General features: G+C 38.7%; 1 protein-coding gene across 1 annotated transcript; it reads right to left on the reverse strand.

Moving 5' to 3' along the window:
- Positions 1–299: 299 nt before the first annotated feature.
- On the reverse strand, positions 300–2,203 carry LOC129774892 (intraflagellar transport protein 56). The gene is made up of 3 exons (XM_055778947.1): positions 2,153–2,203; positions 1,943–2,083; positions 300–1,881 (listed from the first exon to the last, which is right to left on the reverse strand). The coding sequence occupies exons 1-3, from the start codon at positions 2,153–2,155 to the stop codon at positions 367–369; spliced, it is 1,659 nt and encodes a 552-aa protein (XP_055634922.1). The 5' UTR covers positions 2,156–2,203; the 3' UTR covers positions 300–366.
- Positions 2,204–21,338: the final 19,135 nt, after the last annotated feature.

A 21,338-nucleotide genomic window follows, 5' to 3' on the forward strand; every position in this document is an offset into this window, starting at 1 on the left:
TGGTACGAAATTCGACATAATCGAAGTGGCAAAAAACTATTTAGTTTACGCTTCAACTTTTTGACATATACTGGAAAAGTCGCGCAATAACAGTAGCTTTCCAACGAATGTCTGGAAATTTGATTCACTGGAATAATAATCAAGTTACGCCATCTGTTGTAAAACCGAAGAAACTTACCGGTACACATAATATATAAAACGAAAGCCAAATAGAGGCGTTTATCAAATCATAGCTAGATCAGGTATTAATAATAAATTGAGTAACTGTGAATCATGCTGTCATTTTTCAAACACAAAGCTCAGAAGGATGAAACTTTATTGAAAATCGCATTCGACAAAATACGTGATACGGTATAACTAAATTCTTTATTTGATGGTGCTTGCGAATCGTCTGATCGTTCGCAGCATACTTTCGGCCTGTGTGTTGGTGGAGTCACGTAGCAGGGCAATCACTTCCGCTACTCCACCCGGAGGAGCACCACTCGGACGTTTCGCGAGAATGGCCTGAATAGCCCCGGCACAAGCACCACGTTTACCTTCCCAGTACTCCGGATTAGGATCCAACTTCTCGAGGGTATCGAATGCCTTCGCAGCGACCCAGAACTCACCGACCCGATAACTGTCGTTCGCCACAAGTTGCAGTAAGGCGAACGCTTCCGGAGTTGAGTCCTTGGTGAGAAATATATTCCACGCTTGGTCGGCATGACCCGAGTGAATGTGGCACTTGGCCAGTACCATGGCGTAGGTGTTGTCTGTTTTGATCGTGATGTCGTGGATCTGAAGCAATAGCTCTTCGGCTTCCTTGTAATATCCGGTGGCAGCTTTAGCCTGAGCGTAGTTGTAGTTAAACACATCATCATTAACAAAGTAGCTTCGAATAGAGTTCAGATATACTAGGACCTCTTCGAACTGGCCGTACAGGAAAAAGGCTGACGCCATGCTCTGACGTCCCGGTATGGTGTCACACTCAGAGGCCGACCCACCTACCAGATGAAGACACTGCTGTGCATTCTTCAAATGTTCCTTCGATCCAGTCTCTTGACCCAACGAGGCATGTACTACCCCTTTCAATATATACTCCTGTGGAACCGATGGTTGAACTTCTTTCATCAACTGGTGTGCTTCCTGGATTTCCCCACGACGCAGATGATGAATCGCTAGATTCAATCGAGCTTCGGGTACGATGTCAATTAGTTGCGGCAGAACCTGAAGTGCCCCTTCTCCACTGCGGAACACTACCAAATTGTGCTTTATCAAATCCGCTCCAAATGTTCCATTATCAACGATATTCTTTATCTCCTGCTCCGCAGCGCGTCCATTGAACAAACGGAAACGATTACAAGCCTTCAGGTTGATGGCAATCGTACTATCTGGATGATGATTCAAATACAAGTCCAAAACCTCCTGCGATATGTCATAATAATCTAGTTTGTAGTAGCAAATGGCAATGTAAACATTTAACGCTATCAAATCCTTGTTGTCCAGTAGTACTCTTTTGTAGATATCAATTGCTTCCTGGTAATGCGACCGTAGATAGTGCATTCCGGCTAGACTCAGTTGGTCCTCTACGACATCTCGCAGCGAACCATGCAGCTCCATCAGCCGATCCTCCTCCCCGAGCTTGTGGGCCAAATGGAAAAGTAGCCGAATTTTCAGCGGGCTTTCCAGTAGCTCTTCTACCAACTTCTGAGCCTCGTCATACATTCCCAGATAGAACATACATACACAAATGTTCAATGCAACGTCTCCCAATGTACGATCATCAGCATACATTTTTTCGTACTGCTGCAGGGCTTCTTTGTAGTCTCCGATATGAAAATTACAGAAGGCTACCCACAGGTCCTTCAACTGTTCCGACACTTCATCGTAGTCTTTCGAGTACTAGGGGAAAATCGAACATAGTGCGAATATCAAAACAATTAGTGAAATAATGCGCCATTACCTGCAGCACAGTTTTCGCTCCTACGTAGTCCCGTTTCTGCAGAAAATCTTCGAAAGTCGGAACGACCGCCGTCTTGGTGCTGTTTGAACCGGCCGAATTGCGGCTACCTTTAGCCGATTCCGATTTGGTGCGAGATAGAATCTGTAATAATGTGTTATAATGTCACAATCTAAAAAGTTACAGTTGAAAAAAGGATATTATTCTTCTCACCATGATGAATCTTTCTCGATGTGTAGCAATGATTTCCGGACTGGAAGGGTCGCTAGCAAACGACCACTAATGTTAGGCCCAATTCCGATGCTTAGCAACGAAGATGCAGCGCATGCGAATTGAAATCGATCAATCCGAACGGTTGTTTACGTTGACGAATATGTATCGGGCCGAATCAGAGTACGAGAATTACAAACAATTTAATTCTTATACTGCTGTTAGAATCCGAAGAATTACTTATATTCTTCAGATGCTCATTCTACAACCTTTTTCTCATCTTACGAGGTGTGGCCATTGAAAAACGAAACTGGCGCTGAATCCAATTTATTTTGATTTTATATACATTTACTTGTTATCGTCCCTCTAAATCTTTTTCCCAGCTTCTTCAAAACATATATCTTTTCTTTTTTACAGATCCATTCGATTCTAATCTTGATCATTATAATGCAGATTGAAAAAAATTAAACCCGATACTTTGAAAAAATATTAAAGAAAACTCATAATTTTACTTCAACAAGATTTGCGATTTGCGTGTGCGATTTTTCGTATTCAATCTGCACCATTACATAAAATGTTTATACAACCGAAGGAATCAAACAGCTCGGACAACACCTAGGAACACCTGATTTCAATGAGATTGAGATATTGTCACGAACGATGATTGCCGAAAAATCTCGTAAAATTCCTGCTAGGGTAATACAATTCTGTGTAATGATCTGCAAATAATTGTCTGTCCGCTATTGAGTTTATGTGTACAATACTTTTTACGGCGACAATTGGTCGACGAAAGAACATCAATGAGTTTTTTATGGCCACAATTTTATTATACACATAAACCGAAACCAGAGATGGACGCCATAAATTATCACCCTTTGCTTGATGAGATATTTTCTTCGTTCAAAACGAGCGAATTTTCTGATCGATGTTTCACATGCGGATCATTGAAGCACGTTTCCATTGCAATTGCTATCGAATCATATTCGGTGTAAATTTATAAACAAATTCCAGAAGAATGTCCACACAAATTGGGATGAGAAGGGACTAATTTTGTCGCCAAAAATTCTAACGTTCAATATATTTGCAATGAAACGTAGCAATAACCAAAGGCATCTACATTTCCTGAAAGATACCCAAACGTGACAAAATTTCGGATTTTCGTCCCGTGCCCGTTCTGAAGTTGGAATAGCGCTCGAACGGGAGGAAAGCAACAAATTATGAATTGCTGTTCAGTATCGATTTTGACACAGCATATTTTCTATTGCTTCGTTAGCATCATTTGACTCTAATGGACCGGTATGATTGAAAATTAATAGGTATCAAAGCAGACAATTTCAGCATGTTATGTGGCGTTTCCCTTGATTATTTATGTTCACTGCATGAATATACGGACCCATTTTTGTTGTCTCCTGTTTTCATGCAGGCCAAAAACCCACGGGACAAGTGTAATCAGAGTATAAAACATATAGGTGGGGTTCCCGGGAAAAAATGCTTCACTTGTGAGAGAGTTATTAGCGTTTAAAGTGCTCTTTGTGCAGATACCAGCATATCGAGCTGAGAGGACACCTTCATTAAAGAAGAGTCGATTTTACCACAATGTGACATGAAATTCAATTACAGTGGAAATTTTGAACATGCCGAGAAGTGAAAGCGCAACCCAGGTTCAGAGGAATTATTGCACTTCATCAATTATATAATCGGTACTTGAAGTGGATGGAAGCTGTTTACCCGTTGTTATTAACATGGATATTTAAATTCAAGAGATTACGCAATTATGAATATTAAGCTACGGTCCTATATTTTTTCATACCAAATAGAAAAACCACAAATGCTACTTGAAACGATATCTGGCGAATAGAAAACAGCATTATATTAGGATGGGGTGAACCATTATTTCATATCAGTTGGCTGTAGTGATCGACATTCCGCAAAGTTTCACTCAATTTCAATTTCATAAATATGTTCGTTGAAAAAATTACATTTCGTCCCAACAGTATTTGCTGTACAGCTGCCGTCGTACGCATAGTTGTTCCATGTTCCCAAATCAGCAACTGAAAAAACGCTATCAAAGTTTTCTAACATATTTGTCTACCAGAAGCTTGAAGCATTTCAATTTTGCGATACACCGGGTTTTTTTTTATAAGCAATAAACTATTGTATGATGAAATGTAAAAGCTCCTCTCACTAAATCAATCAAGCTTGATTACTGGTTCAAAAATTCATGGTGGGACAGTTATGCCTAGAATATCAAAATGGGACAATTGAACTTGATGTTGTTTTTTGAAATACAGTAGAGCCCCGATTATCCACGAAATAGTCTGACTAGGTCACCGCTAATTACGAAAATCGCGGATAACACGATAAACGACTAAAAATGAGATGCTGTTGTATACGCACCTACTGTCAAAGGTATTGCACCTAGCATCGACGATGAAATAATTTTTTTTTAATAAAGAAGGTTCCGTCTCATTCCCCTACATAGGTTTGAGTAGGTCGGTTGTCTATTTGATAATTAATTATTACATAACCAGTTTTTACAAATAAAAACGAACTGTTTTAATTTGCAGATATGAAATCACCTCTTTGTGATATCGGTATTTCACTTAGTTTCGTCTATTCAAAAGTTTCTTCGGACATGTTTGTAAGAAGTCACAGCAAATCAGCAAAAGTTTAGTCAAATCTCAAGAAGAAACGCTTGCTGTCCCGTCAAACTATCCCATAGCATTTTCTGAGTTCATTGTAACCTGACTGCCAAAATTGTCGAGTCTTCAGATTAATCGAGCATTTGACCCGTTGGATCAATTTCAGGTTGTAGCCTGAAACGATTAGGTCGTTTCATGAAAATTTCAAATTGAGTTACGCCTAATGTTAGATATCAGACCACGAATAGAATCAGACGCTCAGAATAATCGATCAAGAACTTAGTAGTCCTCGACGAAAATTCTAGATTAGAGAATGCCTAAAGATTCGGAAGTAGAGACAGAAATATAAAAAAAAATACTAGAAGATTCGAAAGGTTTCGCAATCGGAAAGAACAGAGGAATCAACCTTTCCATTCTGAGCCGCCGAGCGAAGAAGTTCAATTTTGGTGAAAACGAGTGAAATTATTTTGAGTAGTTTTTTTGAAGTAACAGTAAAAATAGTTTCAAAACGTTTCGAGTATTAAGTTTTGATTATTTCCAGATATTTTCGGAGTGATTTGAATAGAAAAATCAATAAATCGTGAGTTGCGCGATTATTCAAATCAAGTAGAAGTGAGTTTATTGTTTGCTATAAAGACGCTTTTGTTCACTGTAAAATTTTATTTAGGACAATTGTACAATTGAGTACAATCAATTAGTATAACTAAAAGTTAGTGCAGCAGTGTGCTTTGCACCCAGTAAAACGGAGGTAAATTTTTATTAAAGCAACATTGGTTGAATGATTTTATAATAATGAAAGGCAATTTATACAGCCTTGGTGGCTCCGTGTACAGATTACAGTTACGTGCCCGAGTCCTAGTAGGGACTGTGCTTGCGTTCCGGCGATCAGCCATCGCTGTGAGATCTTGGTGCTACGGTAAATCCCCCGGAGTGGTCTATCGCCTCGTGGTTGCGTACCACTATAGACCATTCTGGAGCGCGTTGGTCAACGGAAGGGAAGCTCGGCCCCGTGTGAGTCGCACGCTACACGCGACCCTACTCCAACACGGTAAGCTCAGGACGGGAAAGTCCACCAACGCCAGCGAGATTTACCGGAACTCACGTCGGTGGGAGTTTTGGTGTCGGAGCGGAATAAATCATCACGCTGCTCCACCATTTGAAAACCCCATCGTTGCTGCACGGGTGAGCTCATCCCGGTATTAAAACATCAATTAGAGTGAGTACCCTGAAACAGAACGCTATATAACGGACCACCACCACAGTCACGCGTAAAACGACACCAATTAGTAGGGACAAAACATTGTGTTAGTAGGAGAATCATAGAGTTAGGAAAACACGTAAAGTAAAGAGTGACGTCACAAGCAATTTGGAATTGTTGGGAAAAGGAGTTAGGTGTTTGACGAAAATAAGAAACAAAGAATCGGAAAATTTCTGGAAAAGTTTTGGTTAATTTTTTTTATTAAAATATTAGCGGTTGGTTTTAAAATTAGTAACATTTTCTTATTTAGGGTCGGTTAGAGAGAAAGATTGGGTTCCTCAAAACGACAGAGAAACTTTTCGAAATTTTCGTCAGCAAATTGGGAAGTGTGGCAAGCCGCAATTTGAAGGAGGATACTGTAGCGAGGCCTACGGTACGCGCTAGTCCGGGCAACAATCACTCCGAATCCCGACAGAGGACCTTGGTCCTCTGGCGCAAAAGTCGGCGATTTTAAAAGGCTCGCACTGCACCCCCCTTACAAGCCTGAAATCGCTATTGAGCCTGCTTTACTCGACAACACTCGTTCACTCGATCTTAAACGAACCCCAATCATAGCTGTGCTCCTTTTTAACGAAACTAACATATCCAATTCCACAATAAGAAAAAACTCCACTATGTTCCAATCGCTATCACAATTCAGATTTCTCATGTCTGCATATTCACGCGCGTGCTCAAACTTATGTAGACTACTTTCTATTTTCTTTTTTTCTCTTTTTATTTCTATAATCATACAAAAAAAATCATTCATTATCATTGAGACGAAGATGGCAGTTCATTCTTTCATACACATACACAAACACGATTCGTTATAAAACAACTTCGTTACTCACAATTCAACCATTTAAATTACTTTTTTGATATGTGAAATACACTGTCGTTTAAAATCCACTAATGTGGTTGCTCTTTAATGTGCCTAGGCATCGAATTGAAATTAGTTACATCGTTAAAAAATAGGGAGTTATGTGACACTCTACTTAAGAAGTTAGGTGTTCGTGCTTCGTCTGCATTTCTAGTATTATAACTATTAATATCACTTCCTCTTTCAATTCGATTACACAAATATCGAGGCAGCAATCCATTTATAATTTTGAAAACGAACACCATGGTTAAATATACAATCCTTTGCTTCACAGATAGCCAATGAAGCGTGTTTAGTATGAAGGCTGAGGAAGTGAATCTATTATAATTGAATTTTATTATAATTGACAGCAAAGCAGAAGCAACGATGACAGCCGAATAAAGAAGTGGACAAACCATTGCTTTTGTCAGTCAATTAAAGCTATTACACAGTTGAAATCACAGGATCGTTTGTTATACACTGCGTTTCACAACTATAGAACCACTCCATTTTTCTGAGTTTCCAGTGATATGTAAGAAGTCGGTTGAACTGAAGTATACAGTGTACAATACAACAACTATCTTCATTTATAGGACTGCCCATTTGAACTTCGTGATTGGGTTCAGGCGCAAAACATTCAAAAAACTAAAATTCCAGAGGAGTTTGAGGAGTGAGACTTCTTTAAAAGATTAACGTCTATTTCACATGGATTACAACATGTTTCTAATTCGTAGGTCATCTTTATTTCTCAATCAGTTCAAATAACCCATTCGGGGTGGTTGTGATCAAGCTGCACCATGTTGTAGTGCTTTTAAGCTCTTCAAATCACTCATACTGCTTGTAAGCTGCATCTACCATTCGTACGATCACTGGGGAAGCTAACCCCATGGGTTTCACTATCTCAAGGAGAACTTCTATGATAAAAATAAATTAAACTTGAATAGAATTTTTTCATACTGGAAGGACTTACGGAACGTGTCAGGTAATTTTTCAACTCGTAACTTTGCAGGCGACAGCTTGATGATTTGAGGAAAATGTTTTCAAAAAGGCCTGGTTCAGATAACTTTTCATCAACACGAATGTAAAGGGTGTGTCACATCAAATTGCATCACGGAAAAAACGCTGCAGAAATTTAATTTTTAGGAATTATATCTTCAGCTTTCGCTTATAATCAGAAAAGAGTGTATAGATCACGTTGGCCATGCTTCACTGTCAATTTTTCGTAAATTTGGAAAAATGTCGTCGAACAAAAAAGAGCGTCGTGAATTAATCCTGTGCACTCATTTCGAGAATCCGGAGTTGTCACATCGGTACATCGGTAAGATGCTGGGAATCGTCCAATCCACGGTCAGCAGAATACTAAAACGATACTTCGAGAACCTAACCATCGACCGGAAGGTGAAGAACGGCAAAAATGGATGCTCCGTCAGTGAAAAAGATCACAAGCGTGTAGTTAAGTAGTTTAGACGTGATCCGAGAAGTTCGGTCCGGGATGTCGTCAATAAGCTGAATTTGTCAAGTTCATTCGTCCAGCGGACCAAGCAGCGGGAGGGCCTGCGTACATACAAGGTTCAGAAGGCTCCTAACCGCGACGAAAGGCAAAACATGAACGGGAAGACGCGAGCCCGGAAGCTGTACACCGAAATGCTGACGAAGCCGCATTGCCTGGTAATGGACGACGAAACCTACGTCAAAGCGGACTTTCGTCAGCGGCCGGGCCTGTTGTTCTTCTCCGCAGAGGACAAATTCAGCGTTCCGGAGGAGATTCACAAGCAGAAACTATCCAAGTTTGCCAAAAAGTACATGGTGTGGCAAGCGATCTGCTCTTGCGGAAAGCGAAGCGCCCCCTTCGTGATGACCGGCACGGTAAACGGGCAGGTTTACCTTAAGGAGTGCCTACAGAAGCGCTTACTACCACTATTGAAGCAGCACGAGGGCCCGACCATCTTCTGGCCGGATCTCGCTTCGTGCTATTCAAAGGACGTGTTGGAGTGGTACGAAGCCAACGGGGTCACCTTCGTGCCAAAGGAAATGAACCCGCCCAACGTGCCGGAGCTTCGCCCAATAGAGAAATATTGGGCGATTATGAAGCAGGCCCTCCGGAAGAACCCAAAAGTTGTCAAATCGGAGGCGGACTTCAAGAGAAAATTGATTTCTTTTAAAAAAAAACTACAACCTGACGTTGTACAGAACCTTATGGACGGGGTAAAGAGGAAGGTGCGAGCATACGGGCTTGGGCTCGAAGTATGAATAAAAAGAAAATGCCAAAAGTTGTTTAATAGTTTTTATTTTACTGTCTAAAATTTTCAAAAGGATCGGTCTACTGGGCGAATTTCTACAGCGTTTTTTCCGTGATGCAATTTGATGTGACACACCCTTTACATTCAGAAATGCAATGAAGTACTTCAGTATCATTTACTTTTGTTTTTTCATCAAAAACACCGTGATAATTGGGGCATCAATTCGCAAAATCCGGAAAGTTATGGTATTGTTTCATGAATAGGAGCTTCATATTCTGGACTGGTCAGCTTGTTTACCAAATCAAAACCCTGTCAAGAACTTATGAGGAGTGATTGTACGAATAGTAGATGCAGCTTACAAGCAGTATGAGTGATTTGAAGAGCTTAAACGAGCAGTATCCTCTGCGTAGAACAAGATACACAGTACAACATGGTGCAGTTTGGTCGAAACCACCCCGAATAGGTTATTTGAACTGATTGAGAACTAAAGATGACCTACGAATTAGAAACTTGTTGTAATTCATATGAAATAGACGTTAATTTATTAATGGAGTGAGAGTTTTTCTATTTAGTTCTACAGTTATGAAACACTGGAATTTTAGCTTTTTGAATGTTTTGCGCCTGAACTCAATAATGATGTTCAAATGGGCAGTCTTATAAATGAAGATAGTTGTTGTATTGTACACTATATACTTCAATTCAACCGACTTCAAACATATCTCTGGAAACTCAGAAAAGTTGAGTGGTTCTATAGTTGTGAAACGCAGTGAATAATTAAAATTTATATTATTCTACTATTCTACTTAGTACTAGTGGTGTGTCTTATTCTAAAACCTACAGAAAAATTAAATAAAATAATAAAAAGTTGTATCTTAATAATATAGATTACGGACTACACGCTAGTTGATCAGTAAGTTGAAGCTAGACTAGGACTAGGAGAGTTGTGAAGGAAACTAAACGTAAGCAATTGAAATATGAAATTGGAATCACTGTAATATGAAATAAATTACAAGTAAATTGTATTCTCCATATAAAATCGGATTGTGTAATTTTTATTTCCGTCCCGGAGGATATTATTTCGGAAATCTTTATTCCTGTTGATCGAAGTTCAACAGGTGCAAACACAAAATAAAGATATTTCAGTATGAAAACTATGTTTTATCAATACACAAATAATTAAACTATCAATCTGTAAGGTCGTGTACACCGGTGAAATGCAAGTTGAACAGATTTTTTCTCGTTAGCTCTATTTCGCTGTTAATCCTACAGTCGGGTGACAGCTTTTCGAGCTGTTTGGTTCGTTTGTTGCATTCCTGATGTTTTGCTTGTGGAAACATTCCAGTGATGTTTCAAAATATGCAATTCGCCGACGTTCGAGAAATAACTCGAATCGATAATCGATTAAATTTGCTGCGCTTTTCCACTCACCGTGGTTGCCGGATATAGAACCTTCAGATTATTACTTATACAGACCACTGCCCAATTCTTTTAAGGCGGGATCCCGGTCTGGAAAATCGAAAAAATTTTGCATTTTTAGGAAGCATATGTCCCCAGAAATGTTGTCCTAAAAGGATTTCACGATATTTGATTTCTTTTGAAAGTAACATTCAAAAGTATGAAGTCACATCAAGGGATATAATATTGCTAATATTACGAATTTTTAAACGCGTTTTTTTCGAAACCATGTTTTTTCAACTGGTGGTATCGATATCTCAGGATCTTCTCGACCGATTTGGCTGAAATTTTTTTTCAGCATGTAAATATGAATTATCTAAAGCGTTACATAGCTGTTCTTTGATATTTATTTTTTCGATTTTTTATGGGCTTTCTAGACGGAGATTTTTCATAAAAAATACACATTTTTAACAAAAATGGCCGCCATTTTGGAAAATTATCGAATTTTTTAAAATCCTTATGTAACGTTTTAGGTATTGTCCTAATGTTTCAAAATATTCATTGGAATTCGTTATGCGACACCCCGTTGCTTCAGAACCGATACCACCAGGAAGGTACAGATTTTCGGACAGCATCTACCCATCCAGCTGTCAACAGCGTAATAATCACTATCCGTGCTCTCAAAAAATGGGAAATACATCTTCAAATACACCTTAAACGATAACCCAAGTACCCGAACACTTCACTTTATTCTTAACATTCCAAAAAAAATCACGAAAGTTCATTATTTTCCGACCTTCCAGCCAGGGATCCCCGTTAAGCGCAAGGACTGCGACTCTTTGGATAGTATAAAAAACACATAGGGGAAAAGGGGGGAAATTGGACCACCTAAGCAAATCGCCTAATATTTCCAAACCAATACGGCCTAAATAAAAAATGTCACATTGTATACTGAGCTACACTTGTTTTCTCTCAATAAATAATGTTCAATCATTATATAAAGCTTCAATCTACCAAATATATCATAAAATAAAAGAGATGATTTTTGGACATTAAAATTTGATGCGGGGTGATTTGGACCATCTGTGGGGTGATTTGGTCCAGTGTGTGTTTCATCGAGAAAAACATATTTATGTTTATATGAAGTATTTTGGAATAATGTTACAATCAGTAACAATGTTTTGGAATCGATACAAGGTGTCTTGGCCAGATTCCAGACCAGAAAAGTTAGATTAACACCATCTCGAATTCTGCATGAATCTTTTCACTGTTGGTCGAGCATTTTCAAACACTTTTGATGCTTGGGCAAAGAAAATCCGTTCTCGATGGTCTGCGTTGCTCTTTCAAGCTCCTCCTTCTTCCAACTGTGTCTGTCTATCCTCTTTTTGTAATTCAGCGGCATCTGGAATCAATTATACCAATGAAAAGTCTCAAACCTGTAGGACCAATTCACCCCACAGAAACGTGTCCATGTCACCCCACACAACACGCAAAAATTGTTGTGCTGCAAAAACGAACGTGCTGAGAATAGACCGAAGCAAGTACCTCCTGGTTTAAGCGGTTCTTCTACGCACCAGGGGTCCTCAGCACTTCCCGGAGCAGCACCCAACACGTCTGCTCCTATTTCGCGGTCGAGGCAACAGCCACAATCTGGCTTGCTTGCGCTTTCTGACCTGGTGGACAACATTTTAAATGCTTTAAATATAAACGACCCTCTTAAAAGCATAGTATTATGTTTGCTTCCGATTGTGAGAACATTTTTGAAAGAAAAATGTGGTTTTTTGGCAGCGTTCATTTCCCTCGATGCCTGATTCAGTGCAAGAGGTCAAGGATTTGACCACTGTAATACAGTGGAATTGCAGAAGCATTATTCCTAAACTAGATCAGTTTAAATTTTTAGTTCACAGCTCTAACTGTGATGTATTTTCTCTCTGTGAAACATGGCTTTCTTCAGCCGATGAGCTGAATTTCCACGATTTCAACATTATTCGCCTCGATCGAAATGACTCGTTTGGTGGCGTACTATTGGGGATTAAAAAATGTCACTCCTTCTATAGAGTCACTCTCCCATCGATGACAGGCATTGAAGTTGTTGCTTGCCAGACACAAATCAATGGCAAAGACCTCTGCATTGCTTCGATATATATCCCTCCCAGAACTACGGTAGGCCGCCATCAGTTCTTTGATACTATCGAGGCAATGCCGGAGCCGCGGGTAATCTTAGGTGATTTTAACTCCCATGGAACAGCATGGGGATCACTCTACGATGACAACCGTGCCACTTTGATTTATGATCTGTGCGACAACTTCAAATTGACAGTTTTGAATACTGGGGAAGCAACCAGAATAGCCAACCCTCCTGCATGGGCAAGCATGCTAGACATATCTCTATGCTCTTCTTCGTTATCCCTGGATTGCATGTGGAAGGTAATCCAAGATACCCACGGTAGTGATCACCTACCAATAATTTTATCGATCGCTAATGAATCAAGCTCTCGTGAGTCAGTCAATATTTCGTATGACCTCACGAAGAATATTGACTGGAGAACATTTGCGGAAAAAATATCTGAAGCAATTGTTTCAATGCATGAACTTCCTCCACTCGAAGAGTATAACTTTATATCGAGTTTGATTTACGAAAGCGCACTTCAAGCTCAAAAGAAACGTGTACCGGCTACCACTTGCTGACGTCGTCCTCCATCACTTTGGTGGGACAAGGAATGTTCAAAGGTTTACTTTGAAAAATCATCCGCTTTCAAAAAATTCAGGAAAACTGGATTAGTGGAATGGTTTTTAAAGTACCAAGCTCTAGAAGTCAAACTAAAAGGTTTGATTAAAGCAAAAAAGCGTGGATATTGGCGGAAGTTCGTCAATGGTTTGTCAAGGGAGACCGCTATGAGCACTCTTTGGAATACGGCTAGGAAAATGCGTGGCTGGAACCATACAAACGAAAGTGAGGAATACTCTGACCGTTGGATTTTTAACTTTGCAAGGAAGGTTTGCCCCGACACCGTTCCTGCACAAAACGTCGTACGCGACATTCCACTTCAGAACGATTATGAGAATTTTTCGATGGTGGAATTCTCAATTGCCCTTCTCTCATGTAACAACTCAGCTCCGGGGTCGGACAAGATTAAATTCAACTTGTTGAAGAATCTTCCCGACTTGGCAAAACAGCGTTTGCTGAACTTGTTCAACAAGTTTCTGGAGCTGAATATTGTCCCGCATGACTGGAGACAAGTGAGAGTGATAGCCATACGGAAACCCAACAAGCCGGCTTGCGATCACAACTCGTATAGGCCGATTGCAATGTTATCCTGTATTCGTAAATTGTTAGAGAAAATGATTCTACTTCGTTTGGACAAGTGGGTCGAAACAAACAATTTGCTGTCAAATACGCAGTTTGGCTTCCGCCGAGGTAGAGGGACAAATGATTGTCTCGCGCTGCTATCTTCTGAAATCCAAATCGCATTTGCTCGCAAAGAACAAATGGCTTCCGTTTTTCTCGATATCAAAGGGGCATTTGATTCAGTTTCCATGGAAATTCTCTCAGAGAAGCTTCATAATCGTGGACTTTCACCAATTCTTAACAATTTCCTGTACAATTTACTGTCAGAAAAGCACATGATTTTCTCTCATGGCAGCTCGAAATCTTCTCGTTACAGTTTTATGGGCCTACCACAAGGCTCCTGCCTAAGCCCCCTCTTGTACAGTTTTTACGTCAATGATATGGATGATTGTCTAACTAGAGACTGCACGCTGAGACAACTTGCAGACGATGGAGTTATTTCCATCACGGGTACTAATCCCGTCGTTCTGCAAAAGTCGTTGCAAGATACCCTGAACAATCTGTTCACGTGGGCCCTCAAGCTGGGTATCGAATTCTCTACGGAGAAAACTGAAATGGTCGTTTTTTCTAGGAAGCACGAACCCGCCCAATTCCAGCTTCACCTATCCGGCAAAACGATCCAACACTTTATGTTTTTCAAATACCTGGGTGTATATTTTGATTCTAAGTGTACCTGGGGGAGACACATTGCGTATTTGAAACAGAAATGCCAGCAAAGAATCAATTTTCTCCAAACAATTACCGGAACATGGTGGGGTGCCCATCCAGGAGACCTCATTCAGTTGTACAAAACAACGATATTATCAGTGTTAGAATATGGCAGTTTTTGCTTCCGATCAGCTGCCAGGATTCATATTCTCAAGCTGGAGAGAATACAATATCGTTGCTTGCGTATAGCCATGGGGTGTTTGCATTCGACACATACGATGAGTCTCGAAGTTTTGGCAGGAGTACCCCCGCTTACTCTTCGGTTCACAGAATTATCCTACAGATTTCTCATCCGTTGCAAGATCATGAATCCATTGGTAATTGATAACTTCGAAAATCTACTCCAACTGACTCCTCAGTCAAGTTTTATGTCTTTATACCATGAGTACCTTACACACGACGTGCACCCTTCACCAGGCTCCAACCAAGTTTGCTTCCCATACTTCTGCAATTCCTCTGTCATTTTTGATCTGTCCATGCGACAAAAAATCCATGGAATACCAGATCACCTACGCTCCGATTCTATTCCGCCGATATTTTCGGCAGAATATGGGAAAGTTAGATCTGATAAAATGTTCTTTACTGACGGTTCATTCATAAACGGGTCCACTGGCTTCGGCATCTTCAATGAAAATTCCAGTGCCTCTTTCAAACTCAAAGATCCTTGTTCCGTGTATGTCGCAGAAATGGGTGCGATATACTATGCTCTAGGGATCATTGAAACACTGCCCATCGACCATTATTTTATTTTTTCAGACAGTCTCAGCTCAATAGAGGCAATCCGCTCAATGAAGGTTGATAAACGCTCATCTTATTTCCTAACAAGAATAAGACAACTATTGAGTGTTTTGGTCGAAAAAATTATTCAAGATTACCTTAGTATGGGTTCCCTCTCATTGCTCGATTCCGGGGAATGAGAAAGCGGACTCACTAGCTAAGGTGGGCGCTTTAGAAGGCACACTTTTTGAAAGGCAAATTGCTTATAATGAATTTTTCCACATTCCTCGTCAGTATACGCTCGTAAGTTGGCAGCGCATGTGGAGTGGTGATGAGTTCGGTCGTTGGTTACACACGATTATCCCTAAGGTCTCGACGAGTGCATGGTTCAAGGATTGAATGTAGGTCGTGATTTCATTCGCGTGATATCTCGGCTTATGTCCAATCACTACAACCTAAACGCGCATCTCTATCGCATTGGGCTCGCAGCGAACAATCTTTGTTGTCTGGTCGTGTATCCGGTTCCATGCTGCTCGCTCTCAGCTCTCTAGAGCACTGAGAGCACAAGGCAGACAATCGGATATCCCCGTCCGGGATATTTTAGGTAGCCGGGATCCTGATCTTCTGCTTCAGCTATACCTGTTCCTCAGAAACGCCGATGTCAACGTTTAATGATGTTTCCTTCGTTGTGTCCCCGTTTCATATCCCTCCTATCCAAACGATAAACTTTTACTTAGTCGCGGCAATACATACACACACTCTTTACAGATGCACGGGCCGAAGGTTGTGCAGTCCACTGATCATTCAACAAGAGCCAAAGGTTGTACCGCTCATGACAACTCTACACGAGCTGATGATTGCGCCGGCTAGTGACAATTCTATCCTGGATTCCTCGAGTCGAGAAAGAGGCACCACGCTAGATATGGGGTACAGACTAGGGGGCGTTGCTGATTAATGGTCAGCTGCATCCCAATAGGAAGTATCCCGTGTCGGGCACACGTACAGAGCATCGAAGACTGCGACATACCAATTCTGAGAACACTTGTAATACTAACCTCGAGTCCACCGCGAGTAATCGGTTACATATTACTAACATAGTCTAAGCAAACATTGTCAAAATATTGAACTCCCGGTCCCGTTAGGCTGACACCATATGAGCCTTAATAAAATATATATTTTGGATAAAAAAAAAAACACGCAAAAATTAAAATGCAATTAATTTCATTTATTTTTTACGAAACTTACAGTTTCGCTACATCAAATTGTTCCTTTTCTGTAGGCGAACAGAACTTTACTGCACAATACACTAAAAGTTTGTTTGATTAGCGGGAAAAACCTTAAAACCACTATCGGAAAACTCACATTTTTTGACGATGAAAGTGCTTGCTGTGTTTATGCTACCGTTTCCCTCTACTTGTGAAATTTTACCGAAGTTTTTTTACTTTAGGTAAATACGGTGACGGTGAAGAAATGACATTATAAAAAATTCAAGTAGAGCCGTAATTTTTAAGATAAAGGGGTGGTCCAAATCACCCCATATGACCAAATCACCCCGTGTTACCCTAGATAGTTTTTTGACAGAAGATTGTGGAACAAACCAGCAGAAAATATATATTTAAGTTTTTCCTTAGACGGCGCCAGTGGTTGTGTGGTTAGCGTAACAGCCTCACAATCCGATCGGCCTGGGTTCAATCCCAGCTGGCGTCGTTGGGATTTTCTGAGGCGAAAAATCTCTGGTTACGTTTTCCTTCGGAGGGGAAGTAGAAGAAGTTGGCCCGGCTCATGAGTTGTTGAGCCTGATAGGTAGGAACAGGTGGAATCGCCTCCCTGATGTCGGTGATTGGCACTGAAGTGGCGGAAATAGGCCGACGAAAAATAAGCGAAGATAAAAAAAGAAGTTTTTCCTTAAAACCGGTGCGAGCTTTCCAACCAGCTAAATATTTCTCAAGAAATTACACAGGAGGATCATTGGTACACTACCCAGCCTAGTTTTGTGTTCTGTAGAGGCGCGGTGTATCATTCTTGCTAAGACGATACCAAATAGCATATACCAATTTCAAACTTATTTCAATGGAATGATGATACCATGCATGATGACGTTTCCAAGTTTTCCATGAATTTGTAAATTCGAGTCAAGATTAAGTATTGAAACACCATGTTCGTGGTCTAACCTTTGTGTTCTATAGGTTCTGAAAGAATTTAGTTTTTCCATATTGACCATCTTTAAGGTTCCTTAAAAAAGGACACACAAAAACATCACTTTTGTTCTTTTTTCCGACGTAGTTAACTAAATATAAACACACACGAGATGAAAAGTAGTTATGAAAACGCAGATCGTACTCATACACTCCTCCACCTGCATCACCCTTATATGGTATGTTTATTTTTAGCTTCTTTTTTTTATTTATTGAATTTTTAACGCTTATAGCTTAGCTGTTCATTGACGTATTTTTTAACCGGTCGATTCGAACATAACCCATCAAATTTTTCCAAACTTTTCCATTTTCCAGATTATTGTAAGATTTCCAATAGTTAATACGTGAAAACAGGATTGAAATTAGTTAGATGGTTACATTTTCAGGTTTCCCAAATATACGTGCGATGAATAATGGAACATATCGCCGGGACGATTGATTTTAGAGGAACGGTTACCTTCTCAGGTTTCCGCAGTTAATATCTGCCGCCAAATTTGAGATTTTTGGATTTTCGTTTTGTCGACTGGTTGATAGTTCGCGTTTACATAATCCCATCACTTACCTCAGTGAATCCTGATTCTTACCTCTCCCCACTAACAACTCCCTTCCATGATAATCGCTCGGGAACCACGCTATAGAGGCGACCCTTCTGCTCTTCGGGCGGCGATTATCATACAAACATTCCTTCCCTTCCCCTGATGACGGTAAGGAGGTGACCGGCGTCATTATTAACTATTTAAAGCACGACTCACTGAAACTTGCACAATGAGAATGATTTGCTACTCCCAAGCGTCATTCAGTGTGTTCTTTGTGCAATTTCGCTGGTTCAGGTCAATCACGGAGAGCAACTACGAAGTGTACAGTCTACCCAAACTCAAGCTCAAGATCAGAAAAGAAGTTCAGTGATCACTGGATTATTGGAGAAACATGTTCAATGGCTGAGCTTATTAACCTTTTCTATTTTTCTTTTCTTTTTTATTACTGTTCTATCGAGAATAATTGAAATTAAAATAAAGTTTTCAAACATACCGCTTCATCGTTGATGTAGGACTATGAAATTATTTTATTTTATTCACTTGTTTAACTCTTTGGATATTAAGATATCATTTTAGAATGGAACAAAATTAGAGGATTAACTTCAATTTTAAATTTCTGAATGTGAACATTTCTGATGTAACTGAAAGGGCCGAAAGTTTGCTCAACCCTAAAAAGACTGTTAACTGCCCATTGACTCTGGTGAGAAACAGATTATTCGTCTCTATCTTTGAAAATTGAAACATTTAAGGAAAGATAAAACTCTATCTCAAGGTCTTGAGACAGGCAAAAACAAAGATTTTTGAATGGTCGCTTATTGTTTGAAGTGCGCCTAGTGCTGCTTAATTACACTAAACACATAGTGGTGGATAAGTGTAGAGCGAAAGCAGAACATATATTTCTGAAAAATAAAGCAGCAATTTTGGATACGCCCTTATGAAAAATGAGTCAAAATTGAAGTTGGTTTATGATAATAAAAAATATAGTTTTGGGTGAAAAATCGAAGAGGATCGGGTCAGAAATGTTTGTTAATTTGAGTAATTCCAAATGAAATCGACAAATGACAAAACATGAGTATTTTTGATTCGAATGAAAGTGTGTATTCCGTTTGGGTTAGAGGAAATGTGAGTTTTCCACAGCAATTGGGAATTTTATGACTCAAGCGTAACTTCTAGAAAGGGCGTATCGATTTGAGTAAGAGAAATCTTTGCTAATTTATATCTCGAAAAGTATGAGTCGTACCGGAATAGTGTCTTATGGCGGGTTTACATTAGGGAGATCTATAGCTCTAGATGGATTTATTCACGTGAAAATAAGTGTAAACGGGTGATAATAAATATGATACACTTATTCGAGGTATATATAACTTGAATAAATTCAGCATATGTAAACGCTTGTGAATTTCTCACTGGTGAGAAATCACTAAAGTTGGATGCAGTTCTACTTCAGGTGAATAAATTCACCGAAAATATGAATATATTCATTATAAAAGTTCACGCTAGTGTAAACGGTTGATGCGATTTCAATAAATCTCTAAACCCACCCTTAGAAAGAGTTATAGAGTATTGATGGTTGAATATGAAAAAAATGTACACTGAGAAAAAAAAATTTAGTACTTTTTTTTTATTTACAAAATAAAATTTTAATTTACGATATCAAAAAAATTGTATTTTTTCATATTTTTTTCAATTTTTTCATATAAAATAGAAGTCATGTAGAAAATTTAAAAAATGGGCCCAAGATGGTAAAACTATGGAAATTATAAGCGATTTCATAAAATTTCATGAACATGATGGTATAACACGAGAAATATTTTTAAAGGACCTATTTACTATTAAAAAAACAATAAATTACAAATATTTTTTTAAATATCTCGAGAATGGCTACATTTAGGAGAAGATTGATAATAACCTTTTTTGTTTTAAATAACATCAGGATTCATAATTTGTGATAAAAAATGACTGCTAACATATAAAAACTCGAAGTTTCGAAAATTTCTAAAAATTCGATGTTCCACAAAGTTCGTCAAAAATAGTTTTACCATCTTGGGTCCATTTTTTAAATTTTCTACATGACTTCTATTTTATATGAAAAAATTGAAAAAAATATTGAAAAATACATATTTTTTAATATTGCAAATTGAAATTTTATTTTGTAAATAAAAAAAAGAGTACTAAATTTTCTTCTCAGTGTTTTTTTTTTCAAATTAGGCCAACAATACTCTATAACTCTTTCTAACACACTATTTCGGTACGACTCATATTTTTTTAATATAAATTATCAAAGATTTCTCTTACTCAAATCGATACGCCCTTTTCAAAAGTTACGCTTGAGTCAAAATATGAACCATGATGATGTATTTGGAAAAGTTGTTGGAAATTATAAGCAAATTCATAAAATTTTATGAACATAACGGTATTACACGACAAACATATTAAAAGGGATTATTTACTATAAAAAAGACAATAAATTAGAAATATTTTTTTTTAAATATTTCGAGAATGCCTACATTTAGAAGGAGATTGATAATAACCTTTTTTGTTTTAAATCACATCAGGATTTATAATTTGTGGCTAAAAATGATTGTTAACATACAAAAATTCGAAGTTTCGAAAATTTCTACAAATTCGATGTTCCACAAAGTTCGTCAAAAATAGTTTTACCATCTTGGGTCCATTTTTTAAATTTCCTGCATGACTTCTATTTTGTATGAAAAAATTAAAAAATATGTATTTTGGATATTGCAAATTGAATTTTTATTTTATGAATAAAAAAAAGAGTACTAATTTTTTTTCTCAGTGTACATTTTTTTCATATTCAACCATCACTACTCTATAATTCTTTCTAAGACACTATTTCGGTGCGAGTCATAGTTTTTGAGATATAAATTATCAAAGATTTCTCTTACTAAAATCGATACGCCCTTTTCAAAAGTTACGCTTGAGTCAAAAAATTCCCAATTGCTGTAAAAAACTCATATTTCCTCCAATCCAAACGGAATACACACTTTTATTGGAATCAAAAATACAAGTTTTTAAAATCTGCATTTGTAGGACGATTTCATTTGGAATTGCAGATTTGCTAATTTGGTATGGAGTTGCTGCTTAGGAAATTGTGCATCGCCGCTACGCTAAGTGCTCGTCATAGACGGCACTGTTGATGGACCAAAAATTGCACGTGGTCATGGACAAATCAGAAGGAGGGAGTTTCGTTCAAATAATGCTTGACATTTTTCATTTATTCAATAGAATGTTTCAAAAGAAATTATAATTATCTCTTTTGTAACAGAAGATGCGATGAAATATATCCAATC

This window comes from Toxorhynchites rutilus, chromosome 3 (assembly GCF_029784135.1).
Source record: "Toxorhynchites rutilus septentrionalis strain SRP chromosome 3, ASM2978413v1, whole genome shotgun sequence".
NCBI classification, from domain to species: domain Eukaryota; kingdom Metazoa; phylum Arthropoda; class Insecta; order Diptera; family Culicidae; genus Toxorhynchites; species Toxorhynchites rutilus.

What these genes read in the sequence shown, in the direction of transcription:
- LOC129774892 (XM_055778947.1), bottom strand. An exon ending in GAGCGAAAACTGTGCTGCAG is followed by an intron (nt 1,882 to 1,942) that starts GTAATGGCGCAT and finishes ATTTTCCCCTAG; the next exon opens with TACTCGAAAGACTACGATGA.